Genomic DNA, 24,591 nt, shown 5'->3' on the forward strand with positions numbered 1-24,591 from the left:
ATCGAATAAATCGAATCAATTAAATTATTCCCAAAGTCGTAGAATTTTCTTTTGACTCAAATGCAGTCCGATCGAGTTTTTGTTGAGCTAGTAGAGGAAACAATCATATATATATACACAATTAGGCTCTAGTGATTGTAATTATGTCCATAAATATCGTTCCTATAACTCGCAATTACTTAATCACGGAGTCAGTCCATAAAAAGTACCATGATTGAAAACTCCTTATTGTATACTTTTTACAAAAACAATCCATCCAACTGTTTTGTCCAATAACCTCGTCATGTATGTGTTACCCTCATATGATATCACTGCTTCCTTTGAGTTAAGTTTGTTTACTCAGTATAATCCTATTTTATCTCATTGTCACCATTATGTCTTTTTAATTACTAATCAACAAATGACTATAATAAATTGCTTGTTCGAGAATAAGCAACCCGTGGCCAAGTTTCATATTTATCAATCCACACAATGCCAATAAGAGAATATCATTAACTCTTTAATTGAGTTGTGAATTCTACTATTCTAGCAAAGCCATGTCATACACAAGTCATGTACCCAACATACCGGGTATGGGCTCGATCATATTTAGAGCATAAGCCTCCACTTATATCAAAGCACATGAGTCACATACGCATGGTCAGCGACTAACTCTGGATTTAGGTAAATCACACCATGAACGTCACAAGTGAAGTAATTTACAAACAGATTTAAAATTAATTCATCTTGGGTCCAGTCTAATGTATTGTTCTACCAATGAATACATCTATGTTTCTACTCATGAAGTCAACTGTTTCGATAGCCAAGGCTAGCCATCTCCCCAATTGAAATTGTAGACAACATAATAACCTTTCTTAGTATTTGAGTCAAATGCTCACTTTGATTCTTTTACGAAATTATGGACTTATTTAGATTATCTACTAAAATAAGCTATCTTTCTTACAATGTAAACTTTCTTACAATGCCACTTATCTTCATTTTGAACTTTAGACAATCAATGAGCTAATACTTGCTTGTCACAATTTCGTTATGCATGCAAAATATAAAAGATATAAAATAAAAAAGACATAATAGCAAAATGTGAAATTAACTTTACTTATTTATTTATTCATTGTTCAAATAAATAGAAAACAGTTACATGTTTACTATAATATGGGCACATTTCCCAACACCATCAACAAATTTCGCACATAATCAAACTTAAAATTCAAATAAAAAAAATTATCAAATACTTGGTAAGCATAAAATTAAAGTAAGGGTTTAAGAAAATGCTCATTCAGTTGATGAAACTCCAATAAAATCTAAGAGTTTGATCATCTTTCTTCAATAAGAATGGGAGAAATAAATTAACAAAAATAAAATCTATTCTAAAAGGAAAAGAGAAACCTAATCTAAAAATGAAAAGAAAAGAAAATCTAACTTCAAACTATGAAAACTAAAGAAAAGATGTTCTGCCATTAAAATCTTACTTTCAAAGCTTATAAGGTAGCATTTATAACCTATTAACATTTAACCTAACATTGAAAATTATGCCATTAAATGAGAAATGACTTAAGCTTTTTTTTAATACAAAATTTCCCCTATTTTGTTTCACCTGTCAAGCTTTGGTGTCGCAACATACTTGACAATGGCACAATTTTGGCTTTAGAGGATCTTGATGTCGCGACAACCCCTGGTTGGTGTTGCGACATCACTGGTGATGGCTCCAATTTCTCCACTTCAACACCTACAGGGTTATCATGATTTTAGCTTGGTGTCACGGCATCCTACACTTAGTGTCACAACTCTCTTGACAGTAGGCTCCATATTGATTTCATGTTGAGGTTTTTGCATCCTTAAGGTGAAAGGATTTGGTGTCATGATATCCCGACATCAATGTTTCAACACCCACATTAGATACAATATACCTCAAGATTTGGTCGTCATTGTTTCTCTACCCAAGCTCAATTCAATCATTAGACTCCCAATGATATAGTATTTCGAATTTAGGTATCAAAAGTGGTAAAATATAAGAAAAGTTACCATTAATACTAAAATCTAAGAATCGATAAAAAAATATTAAAAAAACTCGTAAACTACTTGAAAACAAGCTCATTAAGTACTCGAGAGATCCGAATTTGACATATCAAATTATGATTGATCACCCAATACACCAATTTTTTGTTCATTATCTATTTGACCTCAGGTTTTTACTTACATCAAAGTATATGAGTCACACATACTTAGGATTAATGTATATCATACTATGAACATCACAAGTGAATAAATCCATAAATAGATTCAAGTTCTATTTTGCTTGGGTCCAATCCAATGTATTGTTTGTCCAATCAGCCATATCTATGTCTCTATCTTCTGGGAGTCATTCGCTCCGATGTTCAAGACAAAGCATCTCCCTAATTGGACTTGATAGACAACATATTAGTCTTTAAATTGATTTCCTTATTTCCGATTAGACTAAGGACATGTTTAGGTACGTCTACTAATATAAATAGTCTTTCCGTATTACGATCTAACCACGTAATACCGCTTAGTATTAGTTAAACATTAGATAACCAGTGAGCTAACAGCTTCTATTTTGCTTTAGATGCAAAAAACACATGAGGACATTATACAAATGATATTAATATAATTCATGAATAATTTTATTAATCAAAATGAAAAATAAAAATGGAGAAATAGAATCATTTGGAAATGAATGTGGTTTTTTCCAAAATGAAAATGACCTGGAAATGAATTTATGTTTTTCGAGTTAAATGAAGTTTGAAAATGGAAATAAATTATTTGGTCATAGTAAACTTGTTGAATGTAGAAATATTAAATATATTTTCTCATAACAGTAAAGTTGTCATTATTTTAATGGAATTAGAATTGGGTTGAGAAGATTATTTAATTAGAAATATAGTGAGATGTTTATTTTGGGAAATAGAAAAACAAATGTAAGGTTTGATCGAATTATAAGGTACTGGGTTAAAAGCCTAGGAAGTACTTGTAATTAGACTTGATATAAGAGAGGCCTAAAAGCCCCTCATGTTAAAGGGAGAGACGACAAACCCTAGTATTATTAACTAGGGTTGCTGCCCCCTATACTTCTAGTTAGACTAGTTGTTTGTTTTTCTAGTTAAAATAAACTTTTACAATTCAATAAGGGTTTTTCTTCTTCTCCCTATAAATAGATGGCAATGGTAAGGTAATTTATACAACTTTAAGATATTTTTACTCTGCCTAAAAACAATGAGAGTTTTATTCTTTAAGTAATAAATATATTTTTCGGAATAATAGTTTTGTTGGTTTCTATTAAAAAGATAATTTTTGTTTTCATACTAAAAGTAAAGAAAATTATTTCTAATTCTATGTTTGATTTGAATCATTCGAGCCCACACTTGAAACAGTTTATGGTACAAGAATAGCGGAGAAGGTCATTCCGTTGAAAGTCAGGACGACAAGGATTCGTCTAGATGAAAACACAGGTGCGATTTCGGTAAAAGATATATTGCTATAAATACCAAAAACCGGCTCAGTTTTCAATTTTTTATTTTTTGTTGTGTAATAAAACTGTGTTTAAACTGGATTTTTTCCAACACGCTGCACTTACAACTTAGCTTTCTTTAACTCATCATTTTCAGCAAAGACGTGAGCTTTCTCATATAATATTGACAAGTTGGGGGCTTATCAATTAAATTATATTTCAAATTTTGGTGATTTGTTCTAGACATGAAAGCCTAACATCTTTTGTGACTATTGTTGTTGCGTTGAACATTTTCACAAAATCTCGTAAAGGCTCATCCTCGCATTGCTCGATAGAAATGATGTATGCGCAAAATTGTTTCAATGTCTTATTTTCCAAGAACCTGCTCATAAATAGGTCCATCAACTACTCAAAATTCGTGATGGAATGTTGTGACAATTGCAAATATCACACTCGAGTTGAGTCATTCAGTGTTATTAAAAATGCCTTGTATTTAACATCATTAGAAGCCCCAAATATATTCATATGATTTACATAATGTGTTAAATGGTCTTGACGGTTTCCTTGACCATTATACATCATTTTAGGGAATTGAAACATAGGGGAAACTGTAATAGCCCGATTTTAGGCTTAGTTGGAACAGTGGTTTCGAGACCACAAATCCGACGAAAAAAAAATGTAATGGCTTGAATTTTCAGAGGTGTCGGAACGGTGATTCGAGATCACTAAATTCGACAAATGGGTAGAAAATATTATTAATTTAGTAAGTATAAGTTAAATATGAAGTTAGGAAAATTTTTGAAATAGTGAATAGTGCACTAGAAATAAATATTAAAATAATTAGAATCGAAATGAGGTATCAAGACCTCGGGGATTTTAAACTGAGCCATAAATATTTTTATAAATATTTATGGAGTGTTAAAAAGTTAGTATTAAAGTTTCGTTAAGAAATTTTAAAGTTCCGATAATTAATTGAACAAAAAGGACTAAATTGTAACAAATGCAAAATTTTGGGAAATGATTAAATAGCTTAAATGATAAAAGGAAGAGGGCTTAAAAAGGAAATAGACCCAAGGTCTATTTGGGCTGGACGGCAGAGGCATGAAATCAGCAAGAAAGTAAGGAGAATTAAGGGCAAAATTGGAAAATTGCAAAATTTGCTTAATAAAGTTAGGACCCAAGTGGAATTATCTAGATTTTCTCTTCATTTTTCTGAATTCTCATCAGCTAAAACACCATGGAAGGGCTTCTTCAAGCTGGTTCTTCATATTTTTATTACAAGTAAGTTCAATTCTTGACTATTTCTTGAAATTTTTGTATTTTTATGACTTTTACAACTAGGCCCACTTGTTAAATTCATTAGTTTTTGATTTTATGAAAGAAGTTGAAAGTTGATATGAATATGTGATGGAAGTATATGATGATTTAGCATGAAATTAGAGCTTTAAATTGTTCATATGCTGATTTTATTGAAAGAATTGAATAGAAAGTGAATGTTTGGGACCTAATAGTAAAAGAGTTTGAAGATAGAGTTATATGTGGAAATTCTGAATTTCAATAGTTGTGTAACAACTTATAATGTCTAGTAAAGTACTAATTGAGAAAATTAGATTAATTGAGGGGTTAATTGAGAAAGGACCGAATTGTATAAACTGTGAAATTTGGGGCAAAATGGAAATCAACATTTTGCACTAAAGCAGTTTTGGACAGCAGCAGTAGTGTAACTTTGAAAAATCACCAAAAATTGTAGAGATTGAATTAGAGGATGAATAAAATATGAAATTAAAGTTTATTGAGTCTAGTTTCTTATAAAAGAAATTATGTGAGCAATGGAATTGTAAATCATGAGATATAATAGATTTTGTGAGACAAGGTCAGAATGAATTCGGGTTCCCCTGTTCTGACTTTGGAAAATCATTAAAAATTGTACAGAAATTATTATGAGTTATAGTTTATATGGTTAGAATCCTTAATGAGTCTATTTTTAGAAGAAACAAGCTAAAACATCATCCGAATTCTGTACAATGAGATAATTAATTTTTAGTGAAGAGTGGTCGGAACTGTCAGACAGCAAAACAGGGGAAACTTTAAAGATTAAACTGTACTATTTGGCTGAACCAAAAATTATGAAAATTTTATGGTATGAAGATATGTGAGTCTAGTTTCAGGGAAAATTAACGGATCTTAATTTGGAGCTCCGTAGCTCCGGATAAAAATAATTTAGTGACTCTGACTCGGATAAACAGCTTTGAATATACATGTTAGTGAATATTGAAATTATGGTTAATGTTGTTTAAGTGTGTTATACACATTAAGGATGTGGAATGGAGAGGAGGAGGAGGAAAATTGGGAAATATATGAATGATTCGTGTATAAATGGTCATATGATTGATTATAACTCATAAACGATGAAATATGAATGATGCTTATTTTTGTGCATTATTGGTCATGGTTTAAGCTCATGTGTGAAAATAAAGTTTCATAGTATGTGTGTATGGTATATTCAGTATATGATTTGGCATGAAATAATACCATGAATGGTTTATGAATTAACACATGTTGGTAAGCCTGATATATGAATAAATGATCAAATTGAACGGAACGCCGGATTTGAGTACTTCTGATCAAGTGATAAAGTGATAAGTGGTAGCTTTAGCTACACTTATCTGATCAAGTGACAAGTGGAAAGTGATAAGTAATAGCTTCGGCTATACTTATCTGATCAAGTGATAAAGTGATAAGTGATAGCTTCGGCTATACTTATCTGATCAAGTGACAAGTGGAAAGTGATAAGTAATAGCTTCGGCTATACTTATCTGATCAAGTGATAAAGTGATAAGTGATAGCTTCGGCTATACTTATCTGATCAAGTGACAAGTGAAAAGTGATAAGTGATAGCTTCGGCTATACTTATCTGATCAAGAGACAAAGTGATAAGTGATAGCTTTAGCTACACTTATCTGATCAAGAGACAAAGTGATAAGTGGCTGCACTTATCTGATCAAGAAACAAAGTGATAAGTGGCTACACTTATCTGATCAAGAAACAAAGTGATAGGTGGCTACACTTATCTGATCAGGGACAAGTGATAAGTGATCATACGTAAGACCATAGTTATACTATGGCAAAGTGAAAGTGAAGTACTCAATTTTCCGTGACCGTTCTCTAATTTGATTAAGGATGGTAAGTGACAAATGGGCCCAAAAGAATTAAAGTAAATGGATAAGTGGTAGTGTATTTATATCAGGACGATGTTGTTATTCAAACTAAAGTGATATTTTCATTGCTAAATTGAGAATTTCATAAATGTGTTATTGAATGGTATAATCAATAAACATTGAGTTAAATGGTAAATACGTACTAGTTTTGAATTTGATGTCATTGAATTGTACGTGAATTAAATGGAAATTTCTAGTGATATGATTTAAATTATGAGCATGAGAAATTGCGAATTGAATGAAATGGAAATGAAGCATTAAATTGCATGAGTATGTATCGGGACTCGCAGGCCCTAATTATTATGATTATAATATTTTGAGGATATATTGTGAAAAGTTATAGAAACATGTTAATTATTTTTGAAAGTTTTAATTTTGATGAAATTTTATAACTCGGTTAAATACGTTTACAAGTGTATGTGTTTTGGTAATGCCTCGTACCCTATTCCGGTGTTGGATACGGGTAAGGGGTGTTACATTTAGTGGTATCAGAGCTACGGTTTAGTCGGTTCTCGGACCAAACGTAGCATATGTGAGCCTAGCTATACATGCCACGTTATTACTCTTGATGATGTGATATCTCCAGGCTCTAACGAAATTGCTTTGTTAAGATAGAGATGATTTTCAATCGAGCTATTTTCGATAATGCTAAAAATGATATTGAGATAAATGAAATATGCTCACGTTATGTTGGAATTTGGAAAGGTAAGTATAAAAATTTGTGATATGGATGTGTTCATGTATGAAAAGAGATGACTATAAGTTAAAAAAAAAGTTTATGTTGTGATAAGCTCATCCAAGTATGTTGGTGATTATATAATGCTATGTGCTCAACATATTTGATTAAGTGAATATGATAAGCAAATTTACTTAAATAGATGGAACGTGTGTATGTACATCTGCTTGAATAAGTGAAATTAGTATGTTCATGTGATAGAATCTTATGTTTAATTGTTAAATTAAAGATAATAAGATATTTTGTTTTATGTCTAAACCATGAATATTATAATAGTATGAAAAATTGAATTGGAAGTCAAATTGAGTAGAACGCAGGAATGAGTACTTTCGTTCAGTGATATGTGATGAATTGACGGAAAAGACCATGGTTTGACCATGGCAACATGTGAACATGTGATTATGTGATTCCGTGTAAGACCATAGCTGGGCTGTGGCATCGGTAAGTGATATGTGATTTCGTGTAAGACCATAGCTGGGCTATGGCATCGGTATGTGATTTGTGATTACGTGTAAGACCATAGTTGGACTCTGGCATCGAGAAAACGAAGTACTCAATTCCGTAAGACGTTCTCTAATTTGGCAAATGTCGGTAAGTAAAATAGAAGCCAAGTATTGGAATTTAATTAGATATTAACATTGAGCTTGAGTAAGTAAATTCGTTGTGTGAAATTGTAAGTGACAGAAAACATTTGTAATAAATAGATGTGTTAATTTGCTTGGAATGAATTACGTGGTTTTGATGGTATTACATTGATGATGAATACAAAATCATATATATATGTATCTATGAGAGCAAGTTGAAAGATTTATGACTTCACCATCACCCCCTTATCAGTATTGTTCTATGACGAAAATTATCTTGATGGGACAGATATGTTTTTCAACTGAGTTAATTCTAATAGTATAGAAATAAATACTAAAATGTTTGAGTGAAAATGTATTGATTATGAGTTGAAACTCATAAAAGTATGGATCAAAGAATAAAACATTTTTTTTTATTTGATGAATGTTATAATTATATAAGCATATGAGTTATGATATTTGGATTATGATGCTATATAGAAATTTTGATTGTGAATTAGTGATTTGAGTTAGAATTTTGTGTTGAGAACAAAAGTGATTAAAAGCAAATGTTTATTAAATGCTTTGAGAATGTGAACTTAGTAATGAATTGGCTATTTGTGATGGTATGTGTTATGCGCATTTATGTGTAAGATAAATTTGAGGCTTTACTACACTCACCCCCATATTAGTAAAATGTTACAATGAAATTTGTGAGATTTTGGTTGAATAAGCTTACGAGTGTAGTGTTACAGAAGTTCGTGTACGGAAGAATAATAATGTGGTCGGAAAAGTGAATGAATTAGAAAATGAGGACAATATAAAAAGAGAGAAATATTTGATAGTTCTGAAAACTACTCAGATTATCAAAATGGATATCATTCTATATGGATTGTAATTTTTCGATACTTTGTGTAGCTTCAGATGCTGAAATATCGCTATCCTGATTTTCTTATGAATCTATGTGATTATCTGTAAAAGATATGAAAATCCAAAATCATGTGCGAATTTGAAATATACTGTGGAAGTAAATCATTAACCTACCATCTGGTAAGATTTTCGGGGACGAAAATCCCTAAAGAGGGGGAGAGTTGTAATAGCCCGATTTTAGGCTTAGTTGGAACAGTGGTTTCGAGACCACAAATCCGACGAAAAAAAATGTAATGGCTTGAATTTTCAGAGGTGTCGGAACGGTGATTCGAGATCACTAAATTCGACAAATGGGTAGAAAATATTATTAATTTAGTAAGTATAAGTTAAATATGAAGTTAGGAAAATTTTTGAAATAGTGAATAGTGCACTAGAAATAAATATTAAAATAATTAGAATCGAAATGAGGTATCAAGACCTCGGGGATTTTAAACTGAGCCATAAATATTTTTATAAATATTTATGGAGTGTTAAAAAGTTAGTATTAAAGTTTCGTTAAGAAATTTTAAAGTTCCGATAATTAATTGAACAAAAAGGACTAAATTGTAACAAATGCAAAATTTTGGGAAATGATTAAATAGCTTAAATGATAAAAGGAAGAGGGCTTAAAAAGGAAATAGACCCAAGGTCTATTTGGGCTGGACGGCAGAGGCATGAAATCAGCAAGAAAGTAAGGAGAATTAAGGGTAAAATTGGAAAATTGCAAAATTTGCTTAATAAAGTTAGGACCCAAGTGGAATTATCTAGATTTTCTCTTCATTTTTCTGAATTCTCATCAGCTAAAACACCATGGAAGGGCTTCTTCAAGCTGGTTCTTCATATTTTTATTACAAGTAAGTTCAATTCTTGACTATTTCTTGAAATTTTTGTATTTTTATGACTTTTACAACTAGGCCCACTTGTTAAATTCATTAGTTTTTGATTTTATGAAAGAAGTTGAAAGTTGATATGAATATGTGCTGGAAGTATATGATGATTTAGCATGAAATTAGAGCTTTAAATTGTTCATATGCTGATTTTATTGAAAGAATTGAATAGAAAGTGAATGTTTGGGACCTAATAGTAAAAGAGTTTGAAGATAGAGTTATATGTGGAAATTCTGAATTTCAATAGTTGTGTAACAACTTATAATGTCTAGTAAAGTACTAATTGAGAAAATTAGATTAATTGAGGGGTTAATTGAGAAAGGACCGAATTGTATAAACTGTGAAATTTGGGGCAAAATGGAAATCAACATTTTGCACTAAAGCAGTTTTGGACAGCAGCAGTAGTGTAACTTTGAAAAATCACCAAAAATTGTAGAGATTGAATTAGAGGATGAATAAAATATGAAATTAAAGCTTATTGAGTCTAGTTTCTTATAAAAGAAATTATGTGAGCAATGGAATTGTAAATCATGAGATATAATAGATTTTGTGAGACAAGGTCAGAATGAATTCGGGTTCCCCTGTTCTGACTTTGGAAAATCATTAAAAATTGTACAGAAATTATTATGAGTTATAGTTTATATGGTTAGAATCCTTAATGAGTCTATTTTTAGGAGAAACAAGCTAAAACATCATCCGAATTCTGTACAATGAGATAATTAATTTTTAGTGAAGAGTGGTCGGAACTGTCAGACAGCAAAACAGGGGAAACTTTAAAGAATAAACTGTACTATTTGGCTGAACCAAAAATTATGAAAATTTTATGGTATGAAGATATGTGAGTCTAGTTTCAGGGAAAATTAACGGATCTTAATTTGGAGCTCCGTAGCTCCGGATAAAAATAATTTAGTGACTCTGACTCGGATAAACAGCTTTGAATATACATGTTAGTGAATATTGAAATTATGGTTAATGTTGTTTAAGTGTGTTATACACATTAAGGATGTGGAATGGAGAGGAGGAGGAGGAAAATTGGGAAATATATGAATGATTCGTGTATAAATGGTCATATGATTGATTATAACTCATAAACGATGAAATATGAATGATGCTTATTTTTGTGCATTATTGGTCATGGTTTAAGCTCATGTGTGAAAATAAAGTTTCATAGTATGTGTGTATGGTATATTCAGTATATGATTTGGCATGAAATAATACCATGAATGGTTTATGAATTAACACATGTTGGTAAGCCTGATATATGAATAAATGATCAAATTGAACGGAACGCCGGATTTGAGTACTTCTGATCAAGTGATAAAGTGATAAGTGGTAGCTTTAGCTACACTTATCTGATCAAGTGACAAGTGGAAAGTGATAAGTAATAGCTTCGGCTATACTTATCTGATCAAGTGATAAAGTGATAAGTGATAGCTTCGGCTATACTTATCTGATCAAGTGACAAGTGGAAAGTGATAAGTAATAGCTTCGGCTATACTTATCTGATCAAGTGATAAAGTGATAAGTGATAGCTTCGGCTATACTTATCTGATCAAGTGACAAGTGAAAAGTGATAAGTGATAGCTTCGGCTATACTTATCTGATCAAGAGACAAAGTGATAAGTGATAGCTTTAGCTACACTTATCTGATCAAGAGACAAAGTGATAAGTGGCTGCACTTATCTGATCAAGAAACAAAGTGATAAGTGGCTACACTTATCTGATCAAGAAACAAAGTGATAGGTGGCTACACTTATCTGATCAGGGACAAGTGATAAGTGATCACACGTAAGACCATAGTTATACTATGGCAAAGTGAAAGTGAAGTACTCAATTTTCCGTGACCGTTCTCTAATTTGATTAAGGATGGTAAGTGACAAATGGGCCCAAAAGAATTAAAGTAAATGGATAAGTGGTAGTGTATTTATATCAGGACGATGTTGTTATTCAAACTAAAGTGATATTTTCATTGCTAAATTGAGAATTTCATAAATGTGTTATTGAATGGTATAATCAATAAACATTGAGTTAAATGGTAAATACGTATTAGTTTTGAATTTGATGTAATTGAATTGTACGTGAATTAAATGGAAATTTCTAGTGATATGATTTAAATTATGAGCATGAGAAATTGCGAATTGAATGAAATGGAAATGAAGCATTAAATTGCATGAGTATGTATCGGGACTCGCAGGCCCTAATTATTATGATTATAATATTTTGAGGATATATTGTGAAAAGTTATAGAAACATGTTAATTATTTTTGAAAGTTTTAATTTTGATGAAATTTTATAACTCGGTTAAATACGTTTACAAGTGTATGTGTTTTGGTAATGCCTCGTACCCTATTTCGGTGTTGGATACGGGTAAGGGGTGTTACAGAAACATTATGCTACAATACTTTTTTAGCTAAGGGCTCATCTTTCTACTACTTCACTAATTTAGAGGATTTCATTTTTTGAAAATCCTATAAATGTTTCTGTAAATTCTTTATTTTTTGCTCTAAGGTATTTTGACTAAAAAAACTATAACTATTTCCATGGTCTTCGTCATAGCTATCATCTTTATCATCCATGTCAACATCCTCATCTATTAAATTTTCATTACCTTGGCTTTCATGTTAATGATCGTGTTTAGAATGGATAGAATCTTCTTACGCCTAAATTATTGCTCATAGTTCATCTTATTTGTTTTGAGCTCCTCAATAAGCTTTTCGTTTCTTTTATTCGTTTGTTTTTACCTATCCATTTGCTCATGGATAAAATTTTGTTGCTCTTCGTATCTCTTTTATTGGGAGGGCATTTTCTCTTCCATAACTTTTATTCTCTTTCGTATGCCTAGATACTGCTAATTACCAGACTGATGATGCTGAGACCCTTGATCTATCAGTGATGCTCTAGCGTGGTGTTGGTTCTAGAGGTTGTAATACCATAGAGGATATTGGTAAAACTAGTGGTATGGATTTTGTTGGTAAGGGTTTTGTTGATTTTGGTTTTGTGGGTTGATTTGGTTTCGTGAGGGATATTGCTAACTAGCATGCAATGGGTTTTGATTTGATTTCCTAGTTTGCTTCTATGTTATGACCAATGGGGTTTATAACCTGATCATTAATAGGATCAAACTCAGTGCTAGGAAGGTCATTGCTACCTAGATGCGTCATGTCTGTCCATGCTCACCGCACCAATTATTAACCAGTGAGGTGAATAAGGTAAAAGTATAATAAAAGACAAGGAGATAAGAGTTGGGAAGAGAGTTCTATTTTGGGATAGAGTTTAAAGATAAAGAAAAAACAGTGTCTTACGTTAGTCTTTATGAACTGTTTGTATGGCTTTTTGTAGTGGAGGATAAACTTAGATACATGTCCTAAAGTCATTGACATTAAAGTCTGATTTGGCATTCTTGGCAGTGACGAAGATACGACATCCTAATATAAGACATTTTAGGGTGACTAACAATTGATTACCCTAGGCCTCCACGTGGTCTTCATATAGTCTTAGTGAAAATGTCTCTTTCCAAAGTTTGCTGAGTTGGGGTTCGCGAACTAGCCCCAAGTTCGCAATATCATTGATTCTTTTAAGAGACATGCGTTTAGCTTTCTATGGGTACATTGTAAGGTCTGTAAAGTTTACTATATGAGGAATAATAAACATAGAACCAACAATGTTATGCAGTTGCACATTGACTTCGTCAAGAGGGAAAACCAAAAACTCGTCCCATTCATTTCTCTTGAATCCATAAAGCTCAAGAAACTCGATTCCTCCTTTCAGGCTCTCAACCCTTTCTTAGTTCGAGGTGAAATCCATTGTCATGAAGAAATAAAAAAGAAAAAAAACATAGGGAAGGTCTCGTTGCGATTCTACATCATATTAAAGACACCTTACCTAGGATTTCGGATTACTAAATCGGATCTTCCTGAACTTTTCCTCATCGGGACTCTTTGCGATGTTTTCGATGTAAATTAACAACGTTTGGAATGATGTCTTTACTTTGGCATTGTCATCCTGAAATCAAAATAAATTAAGAATCAAGTTTGCTTAATGTAACGTATGCTAGGTGACAATACAAAAAAATAAAATAAAAATGAACATGGCAATGTAGCTTGAATGGAAAGTTTATAAGATGGGTTTAAAAAAAACAAAAGAAAACAAAATTGATATTGCTTCTGAACTAAGCATTGAAAGGTCTCTAAAAGCTCTTATTGTCACCATTGTTATTGACCAGAATTAATAAATTCAGTGCTATAATTTAGTTTCATCAGTTACATTTTCATGTATAATAATATTTTTATAGTTTTTTTTATTTTAAATATAAAATACCAATCTAACATGTGGTACATTCCTGGCGTAAACCTAAACCGTTAACTTTAGCAGTGACTTAATTGGTTGTAATTTTAATATATATATATTTAGGCATAATAATTTTTGTAGTCCTTCAACTTTACAAACAATTTATTTTTAACATTTTATTTACTCTTTTCATTTTTTTAGTCCTTAAATTTAATTTTTTGTCAAATTATTTCAAAATAAATAAAAAAATTAATATTTTTTAACTTTGCTAAGGTTGCGTACACATGAATTGTCACATAAGTATTTAAATTTTTTAAATTTAAAAATTAAAAAAACTATTTTAAAAATAAAAAAATTATTAAAATATTATAAAATTATAAAAATATTTTTAATATTTTTAAATTCTAAAAAATTAATTAAATGCTAACATGTTATGTGGCAACCCACATGTATATCATGTTAACAAAATTAACAGAAGATAAAATTTTCATCTATTTTTGAACAATTTAACAAAAAATTCAAATTCAAAAATTAAAAAAATATGAAAATTAAAAAAATAATTAAAATAAATTTTTTATAAAATTAGAAGATTAAAATGTTATTATACCTTTATACAAGTACTAATAAATTATTTTTAATCCTTTAATATGAGAATAAACATATTTTAAAATATTCGTGTTGCTGCGACAACAAATGTAAAAAAATAATATAAAACCTAATTGATTTTTTTTTAAAGTCGAAACATTTTTTTTAAAATTAAAGTTCAAACCTTTTTAGTACACTTTAGCATAAGTAACAATATAGATAATATATAGGGCTCAGTCTAGGACATGGTAGGGACAGGCTACCCTAAAATAGAAATTTTTTATTTTTATTTTTTAAAATTTAAAATTAATAAAAAATAAAATTGATTTAACACTTTAAAAATTGATTTTTACTGTATTAGAATTATCTAATTAAATAATATAATATAGGTACAGTCTTTATTACACCCTAATTATTTTTGTTCATTTATTTGAAGAGTGTTTTCTCGTTCGTCCATCATCATCTGCCTCCTACCATCGTCCCCCTTCTCTCCCTCTCGCGTCTCTGCAAATCAGTTTCTTTTTCTTCTCTTTTCATCTCAGTTCTCACCTGCCGCCGTGTCCGCTGGTTTTTTCCGGACCTGACGAGTCCGGGTAACGAAGATTGTGAATTAGAGTTAGTGCTCAAACAACTTCGCATTATAGTTAACGCACCAAATTGGGTTTCTTTATACATTCATGTACCGTATTTAGCATTGAGTTACAGTTTAGGTTTTATTTCTTATAATCAATTATCGAGCATTATTCTTTTGTATTCGAGTGATTGACAAAATATGTGTTATGATTGTAGTGAAAAAGACGTAGAAAAATGGCAGAAGAACCCTTGAATGGTGGTCCAGGAGCTAAGGTCTCTGTATTTGATTATTCGGTCGAGAATCATTTTAGGGCAATGGATACTATATCTAAGCTTTGTGAAGAGCCCAAGATTGATGGTCTGGATGAAACTGATATCCGGAGATTCTCTTCTTCAATCACCTTCTTAAGGTAGATTTATATTTATCTATGAGCATTTAGAACTTCCATGTGTTTAAACAAGAAAAGTTTGATTGTTTCTTTTGATGTTAGCTTTATCAGTGTACTGTAGAAATCTACAACTACATGTTCCTAATTTACTATTAAACATGCTTTTAGGGAATGGAGGCATTTTGATTATGAACCGAGGATAATTAGGTTTGCTAATGAGCTAAAAGACTCACCGGGTAAAGATGTTTCTCTTGGCATAGAGTTGCCCCAATTTTCATCAGCAACTGTTCCCAAGGTGAAAGTAATCTTTTTTTTTTTTTGGGTCGAGTTTGAGTGATCTTTAACGACAGTAGGAAATTTTCTAGAGTAGTTATTACTTATTATAGCATAATATTTTGTTAATACTGGTTGTTTTTTTTTTTTTTTGAAGCAGCAGGACAGAGTATATGGAAGCAATGCATCTGTAGAATACGGGTTAGATTGGATTTTTGTTTTTGTGATAATAGTTTCCAATATTATTGGGTTTACTTTATGTGGTAAAAGGATGGTGTAATTTGGGTTTGAAAAAGGTCATAGTTTCATTCTTGACAAGCATACATGCAAATTAATTGACTATGAAAGTTCTGCTATTGTATAGGATTCCTCTCTCTCTCTCTCTAAACAAAAAAGAAACTCTTATGAACATGCCCCAGATGGTGTTTGCTCTTGTTAATCTGTGATGCATATGCATATGATATTATAAGAAATTGGGTGTTATTGTTCCTCTTATTTAAGATCTGTGTATAGGTTACCATATTTCATTTGTCAGTCAAATTTTTGAGTCTCAACCTGTCTTACAAAGCTTGCTACAAAATGGTATGTCATATACATTTATTAACATTATTAAAGTACAATCTTCTTGCAGTAAGGACTTTGTGATGTATGTTGGAGGGTCTGTTTGGGCATTGGATTGGCGCCCTCAAGTTCATGAGAATCCAAACAGTCTTGTCAAATGTGAGGTACTTCACTACTTCTCCCCTCTGAAATCCTAACCTACTTGTGGGAACCTTTCTTTTGTTTGTAAATTTAGTCTTCTGTATTTGAGTTTCGGTTGTTTTGCATTAAACTGTTTTATTCTCAGGATGCACGTTGTGCTAGCCCAAACCTAGTTCTACTTGGGTATTTCAAAATGAAAGAGACAAAAAAGCCTAGATCTTTTCTTAGATAATGGTTTAAAAATTTGCTTGCATGCTTAATAAGTAGGATTAATAATAATCATCACCATCTTAATGCTACAATCTTGTGAGACTATCCATGTGACTTATTTTTGTTTGCCTTCTTTTTCCCAGTTTATTGCTATTGCTGCTCATCCTCCTGAATCTTATTATCACAAGTTGGGTGCCCCACTTATTGGTAGAGGCATCATTCAAATATGGTGTGTGATAAATGCTGGGGTGAACGAGGAAGAAGCTACTCTGCCAAAGGAAAAGTCGAAACAAATACCTCAAAATACAGAGGCCGTGAACGAGAGCTCAGCAAAGAGGACTAGAGGAAGACCTAGAAAAATGCCAATAGATGAATCTCAGACTGATCAGGTTAAGAGATCAAAAGGCAGATATAGAAAAAAATCAATTGTTGAATTTCCTGACAGTGATCCAGATGTCCAGCCTCTTGCTGTTCAGTACCCAGGCATTTCCTTTCAGCCAGTTTCTACGGACAATGTTCCTGGGAATACGCAAGAAAATGTTCCACATAAGAATAATAAAAAACAAAAAGTTCGTAAAGAGGCAACATGCACATCTGATGCAACCCCTCAAACTTCTAAGAAGAGTATAAAATTGAAAAGTAAGACACAGGAGAAAAATAACGGTGATAGTAAAATTGAAAATGAAAAATCAGAATCTTCTGCAATGAACCAACAAATTCATTTTAACACTGGGCAAGAAGCTACTGTGTCAAATAATGTTTTAGGTTGTAATTCGATCAAGGTCAGCCCAGGTTCTCTTTCTATTCCAGGCGACATTGCCTTGCCAAGAGCTGTCCTCTGCCTAGCTCACAATGGAAAAGTTGCTTGGGATGTAAAATGGCAGCCATATCATAAACATGATTCTAAATGCAACCAACGGATGGGCTATCTGGCTGTCTTACTGGGAAATGGATCTTTGGAAGTGTAAGAGCTCTGCCTTAATTGTCTAGACTTTCTATTTTAAATTTTCTTCATAATTTTTCTACCTATCGTTGCTTAGGATTGAGTCATTGAAGAATAAGCATCATTATCTTTATACAACACTAATAGAACACAGAAGCTCTTTAAGGGGGTTGTTCTCGTGCTATGTCTTACTCAACAGAATAGGTTGGCTTCCTAATTCTACGTCTGGAAGCATTGCAGCTAACAACCCTGCTTGTGGATTCTTAGCACTAGCAGTGGATTGGATTGGATTGGGGAAAAGTCCAAAGAACTGTATGTTGATATTAATTGTCATTTCAAGATTTCAAAATAAGGGAATATCTGAAATGATTATAATAATAATGATTGCAATATAAAATCTTGAATACAATAATACTCAGTTAAGTAGAATGTTTTGGAAGAATTAAATTAAATTCTACAATATTGCAACTAGATTGGGTGCAGAAGATGCTTATAAATGAGAGTGGGGCAGAAGGTGTTTGTCTAGTACCTGAAATGTAGAAATCAAATGTACCACAGTAAACATTGAAAATTAATACTTCTGTGTCATTTTTTAGAAGCCTACTTTTCCCCTAATTTATTATGAATTTTAGCTTTCCATGCCAGCTCCCCCTGTTTCTTGTTTTAAATCAGTTCCATGTCATCCACTTTTGCCGTTGGTTATAGCAAATAGTTGATTTTATGTTTCATTTAGGTTTATCATTGACAAATTCTGTTCATGTTGTGTGATTCTGCCAATGCATTGCAGGTGGGAGGTTCCTCTTCTAAATATGATAAAAACTATTTATTCAACTTCACCTAAGCAGGGTACCGACCCTCGCTTTGTAAAATTGGACCCAGTTTTCAAGTGCTCAAAGTTAAAATGCGGTGATATACAGAGGTAATTTGCAATCTATAGTTTTTCTCTATTAAATTGTTCTATATGTGTGTGTGTGCTACTTCTATAATGTTGCAGTTCTTTAGAATTTCTAAAACATTTTGGAAACAGAACGTTTATCATAATGCTAAGTAGGGTTGTTCTTTGCTATGCGTTTAAAGAAAATGGAGGGATGGGGTGGTTGTGTGGACATGTGGGTTATTAAGCAGCATGGATCCCTATTTATACTTAGGCAGTTATATCACAATATGCAATGCAACATGTCTTGGTTGTTCCTGGGTGCAGTTCATCTCAATGACGCATTCCCATTGACTGCTCCCATGTTTAGAATTATAGAAATCCTTTGCATGTGGAATGCAGGAGAATTTTTCTGTTAGAAAAGGAAAACTAAAGAACAAAAATTTTGCATAAATTGCTATTGAATATCATACTTCTGAGACTTTATTGATATACTAATTATTTATTAGAACTTCCTAGATTATATGGAAAACATTGTAAAAGAAAAGAAGAATTATTTTCACTTTACACCATATGCAGCTCTATTACTAATTTCATGTAAATGGTTCTGGGTCCTTCTAAGTGATATTGCATCTTCCATGTCGAGGAAATTAATTTGTAAACTTAGAATTCAGCTGACTGATTTACTAATTTAAAGCTTTATTTGGTTGCTTGTAAATCCTTTGATTCATAAAATTGTTTAATTAGTCCTGTGACCTTTTGCTACTTTCAGTTTTCCTTTATGATCTAGTTCCGCGTTCGATTCTACTTCATTTATCACTAATTCAGAGGCAACTGTTTATTATACAGCATTCCTTTAACAGTTGAGTGGTCAACCTCACCTCCACATGATTATTTACTAGCTGGATGCCATGATGGAATGGTATAATGTTGTTAGTTTGTTGTTTTATATACTTTTTCTTATAAATAATTTCACTCATATAGTATTTGATTTTGACTCTTGGAGAATCAATAAAGTGCTTTTGCATAAAAGGAGTTAGAAGTGTTCTTTTTGTTTACAAAATTGGTCTATAATCAATGAAACTTTTCCAGGAAATATTTGTAAAATATGTTCCTCCTGCATTAATATGTTGATTGAACATTTGCTGGGTTGCTTAGATTTTTCCTATTATTTCAATGGCTAGGATTATCATTTACTCTTGATTTTGATTTTTGTAGCATCAAAACTAATGTAGTTAATATCAGGTTGCTTTGTGGAAATTCTCTGCAAGTGGTTCACCAAAAATTAATGGTAACAAATTAGTCAAAGTTTTTTTGGTTATTGATGTGGTTTGAATTAGGGCTTTGGTTATTGGCATCAAATCCCTAGTTGAATTTTATTTCCCACTTCGTAATTATGCAGATACGAGACCTCTGCTTTGTTTTAGTGCAGATACAGCACCGATTAGATCAGTTGCATGGGCTCCATCTGGAAGGTCAGTTATGTCTGCAGTGTTCCCTTTCCAGACTAGATTTTATATAGCTATCTATGCAGCAATTCTTTCTTCTGTTCAGAACCCATATCTTATGGGAATTCGGTGGCTAAAATGCAAAAGGACTGGCCTTTGGTAGATTTGTGCCTGTCTTCCCTTTTTCTTTAAGTTTTCAAGGTTATGGGCTATCTGCCCTCCGTTGGACAATTGCTAATAAATTGGAACTACTTTATTAACCAGATCTTTTTGTCTGTCAACTATACAGATGTTTGATGCTTACTGATTGTTGTAAATAAAAACTCTAATGTTGAATTTCAGTGATATGGAGAGCTCAAATGTTATTCTTACTGCTGGACATGGAGGTGTTAAATTTTGGGACATACGGTAACCTTGATAGCATGTTAAGTTTGATCGCTTTGTATCTCAGTTATCTCTGAGCATTTGCTTGTCATGTTCCCTATGCATTCATTTCAATTGAATCCAGATGCTTGGGTGGCTTTATTCTGTTTATTAAGATTGAACTCTTTGACTGTATAGTTCAAAAGCTTAATTGAACTTCAGAATCTTCTTAAAGATGGCATATTGCATGACATAGATCAATAGTGTAGATTGACAGCTTATGTTCACTTTTTAATTTTCTATTATGTATTTCATTTTCTTTAGAATTCATTTTAGTGCCATAAGCTTACATGATGTATTGAAGCTTACAGAGTCATAGGAGGTTCAACTGAAGTTAGAGTTTTTTTTTTTTCCTGAGAAGTCAAACTAATTTCTATTTGTTTTGCTACTTGTGGATGGAATTTGGTTGATCCTCTTCAGTGTTTCCTCTAATTCATTTTTACCTTCACTTGTAAATCACTCAAAATTAGAGTAGCAATTGTTGTAGCTATTATTGAGTAGATGATAAATGAATTGGCATTTCTAATGTTGTCAAGGGTGCAAGGCAAGGGTGAAGCCAGAAATTGCCAAAATGCAATTTTACCATTCTACTAGCTTACAACTAAACAATTACTGGAGGGACCAAACTAAAATTTTACCTGGGGGTGCATTCTAGGTGAATTGCCTGAGGCTTTAGGCCCAAAATAACCATTTGCCTGAGTGAAGTAAGGTGTGATGTATGTGTGTGTAATAATGTAAGGCTAAGATATATAACTATGATAATGAACTCTAAAGAGTTATTCTGTTTATCTACAAAACATGCATAAAATTATTTTTCTTTATTGGCCAATATGCATGGTTTCCTTATAATCACATTTGTTGTGGTTTACTGTAATACTTAGAAGTATATTATCCCCATTTTTAACTAGTGATGGTACAATTAATGGGAAGTTTAAAAGAAAAAAAAAAGAAGAGAACTTCAATTAGGTGGGATTTTTTTTTGGCTCTTATCTCCATACAAAAAAAAGCTAAGTGCACCGGATGTGTGCCTTGCCCTAAAGGGTTTGATGCGCTTGTGTTTCCTGGCGCTAAGGCGCAACCACTAGGTGCATACCTTGACAACAATAGGCGATTCTATTGCATTTTATGCTTGTTTAGTTGATGAAATTAGGCATTAAATTGAAAAGATTGTACATATCAATTTAATGCTTAACTTGATCTATGTACTTGCTTTTCTTCAGTTGATTGGGCTTATGTGTGGAATTGCAATTTTTTGCATATTCGAAGTGCTTTCCTATTTTCCTTTTAAGTTCTGAATCGTTCAAAGTTTGAATTTTGTGTTTTAAAAGAATTGTAATTGTCTAGGATGTCACAGAAACACATTTACATATGTTAACTTCTGAATAGGTCTCCCTTGTTTTAAGGGGAGGGATCCTGAATTATGGGTCCCTTTTAACTAAAAGCACTGAAAATATGTTCTCTTGGTATATTGTATTGAGCATTTATCTCCAAGAACCTACATCTTCTTTAAGAGCTCTACTCTGATGATTGTTTGCAGTGATCCATTTCTTCCATTGTGGGATGTCCATCCAGCACCAAAGTTCATATATAGCCTGGATTGGCTTCCAGAACCAAGGTAGGTTATATGTCTTTCCTATTATTTTCATTTGGAATTGATGGTCTTCTCTTCAACTAGAATTGAGGCAACTTTTATGTTTGTAGATGCGTTATCATATCCTTCGATGATGGAACAATGAAACTGCTCAGCTTAGTTCAAGCTGCATGTGATGTGCCTGTCACTGGAAAACCTTTTGGTGGGTCTAAGCAACAAGGACTGCACGTTTATAATTGTTCATCCTTTGCAATCTGGTGTGTACAAGTGTCACGATTAACAGGTATGCTAGGCAATGATTTTTTTACATTATTAATATTGCCTTCTGACAAGAGCAATAGCCTTTCAAACTATTTGTGCATGTAAAATTACAAATAATTTTTTCTCACTGTAGTAAAATTTGCTGTGGACCTAATATGTTGGACAGTAAGTCAAATTGTAGTTTGTTTTTTCCTAAAAGAAATATGGTGTGCAAAAACCTGAAAACTTTTGGAGTACAAGATATGCAAACAAAAGATCATGTAAAAGATTACATGCGACAACTATCCCTTTTTTCAGTTTGTGAAATATTAATTATAGATCTAGTATTTTAGCTGCAATGTTACATGCCTACTTAGTCATAGATTCTCTTTGTATTTTTTGTCCTTGCAAGTCATTGGAAATGCTTACAGCGGTTACAAATGTGATTTTTGACTATTAAAGTGGGATGAAGAACAACTTGATTTTCAAATTGTCATTTCCAAATTTACATTGACTGGTGGATTTAAATTTTAGGCATGGTTGCATATTGTGGGGCAGATGGTACTGCCACGTACTTTCAGGTGAGTTAGTTTACCTTTATTTACAATGCTTGCTATAATTTTTACCCTACAGACTTTGTTTCCAATGAGAACTCATCTTGGAGACTGTTCGAGAATTGTTCCTATGAGTTGTTTTTTGTTGCTTAACATTCTGCATTTCTCCCTTCGTTTTTAATCAACTGGCATTGTAAAATTGTTTTAATCCTTTCACTAATACTGCGTATCATGAAAATCTGTCATACAACTGCTTGAAATTTCCTTTAATAAAATTTAAAACCACTTGTCATATTCCGTAAGCTGCTTCTTCCGAGTTTTGCCTCATTGATACTATTGTTTCTGTAACCAGCTAACCTCAAAAGCAGTGGACAAAGATTTTTCACGAAATCGATCGCCGCATTTTGCATGTGGATCCTTGACCGAGGAGGAACCTGCTGTAATAGTTAACACTCCGTTACCAGATAAGCCTTTGCCGTTGAAGAAGCCAAGTAGTGAGTGTGGGGATGGCCAAAGATCCATGCGTTACTTCTTAACCGAGTCACTGGGCAAAAATGCAAAGCATAGGAAAGCGAAGGTTCCAACTTCCAATCAGCGAACTTTAGGTAACCTTCAGAATTGGGTTACTAATCAGATATTCCAACTTTCTTTCTTAACAATCAGCCAACAAATTACTTAAACCTGTTGCAGCCCTTTATGATGGCAACGATCCCAGCGTGGAATCTGAACCCGATGAAACATTGGCAGCTCTGAAAAGCAAAATGAAACCAAAATCTAAAAGTGAGCGAACTTTAGGTAAGCTTCAGAATTGGGTTACTAATCAGATATTCCAACTTTCTTTCTTAACAATCAGCCAACAAATTACTTAAACCTGTTGCAGCCCTTTGTTATGGCAACGATCCCAGTTTGGAATCTGAACCCGAGGAAACATTGGCAGCTCTGAAAAGCAAAATGAAACCAAACTCTAAAAGTGACGGTAAGAAGAAAGACAATGATCGTCAAGCATTGGCACAAGGAACCAAAGAAGCAACGAATAAAGAGAGAGAAGAAACCGAAAAAGAAGGTGAAAGCCAAATGGAGACATTTCCTCCCAAGATTGTGGCAATGCATAGAGTGAGATGGAACATGAACAAGGGTAGTGAGAGATGGTTGTGCTATGGCGGAGCAGCCGGGATTGTTCGATGTCAAGAAATTACAGTGCGTGATGTTCATAAGAAGTTAACCAGAAAACGTTAAAACAACGTTACGAACTGTGCCTGTAACATTCTGGCAATTATGTACATATTTAATTTAATGGCCTTTCCCCCCTTTATTTCTTTTAGCTCAAATTGAGCTAGCCTTGGGAAGCCTAGTGTGCATTCCTTGAATTGAAGTGGATGAAAAATGAAAATAATCAAATAAGAAATTACGTGGCTTTAAAAGAATTAATAGATATATTGATATACTAAATTATCATTCTATATCATCTATAAGTATATCATAGTTTTTTTTTTAATATAAAGTTTAAAGGGTAAAATGATCTAGGGATTAAAACTTAGAAGTAAGGCAGTTGGAATCGGATTGTTAGATGGGGAATTAGTTGAGGTATTAATTCGGAGAAGGGTATTGAACCGGTTGACTCGGGAATTAGTATGGATTGGTTGAATCAGGTAAAAAATTGCTTGAACTAGATTTTTAATTTTTTTTATGAATTTTTCAAATAATTTATTTAATAACCAAT

At 32.4% G+C, this 24,591-nt stretch overlaps 1 protein-coding gene across 7 annotated transcripts; it reads left to right on the top strand.

Annotated features, from left to right (window-relative positions):
- Positions 1-15,066: 15,066 nt before the first annotated feature.
- Positions 15,067-24,295, top strand: LOC107944108 (uncharacterized). Of its 7 annotated transcripts, none has more exons than XM_041116695.1 (17): positions 15,067-15,266; positions 15,441-15,634; positions 15,782-15,908; positions 16,047-16,087; positions 16,518-16,611; positions 16,942-17,762; positions 18,529-18,660; positions 19,465-19,537; positions 19,861-19,906; positions 20,018-20,090; positions 20,406-20,471; positions 22,024-22,101; positions 22,188-22,360; positions 22,852-22,898; positions 23,224-23,476; positions 23,562-23,666; positions 23,752-24,295. In XM_041116695.1, the coding sequence occupies exons 2-17, from the start codon at positions 15,459-15,461 to the stop codon at positions 24,105-24,107; spliced, it is 2,661 nt and encodes an 886-aa protein (XP_040972629.1). In that variant the 5' UTR covers positions 15,067-15,266; positions 15,441-15,458; the 3' UTR covers positions 24,108-24,295. The 7 variants fall into 7 exon arrangements, with proteins under 7 accessions (XP_040972629.1, XP_040972633.1, XP_040972628.1 ...); XM_041116694.1 differs by having other exon boundaries at positions 15,073-15,330; positions 16,044-16,087; XM_041116693.1 differs by having other exon boundaries at positions 15,073-15,266; positions 16,044-16,087.
- The last annotated feature ends 296 nt before the right edge of the window (positions 24,296-24,591 follow it).

Source organism: Gossypium hirsutum, chromosome A07, assembly GCF_007990345.1.
Source record: "Gossypium hirsutum isolate 1008001.06 chromosome A07, Gossypium_hirsutum_v2.1, whole genome shotgun sequence".
In the NCBI taxonomy this organism is placed as follows: Eukaryota; Viridiplantae; Streptophyta; class Magnoliopsida; order Malvales; family Malvaceae; genus Gossypium; species Gossypium hirsutum.

Coding starts and splice junctions, on each gene's coding strand:
- LOC107944108 (XM_041116694.1), top strand. CDS start 15,459: ATGGCAGAAGAACCCTTGAATGGTGGTCCAGGAGCTAAGGTCTCTGTA. Junction 16,612..16,941: donor ACAGTCTTGTCAAATGTGAG/GTACTTCACTAC, acceptor TCTTTTTCCCAG/TTTATTGCTATTGCTGCTCA. Junction 18,661..19,464: donor AAATGCGGTGATATACAGAG/GTAATTTGCAAT, acceptor TTTATTATACAG/CATTCCTTTAACAGTTGAGT.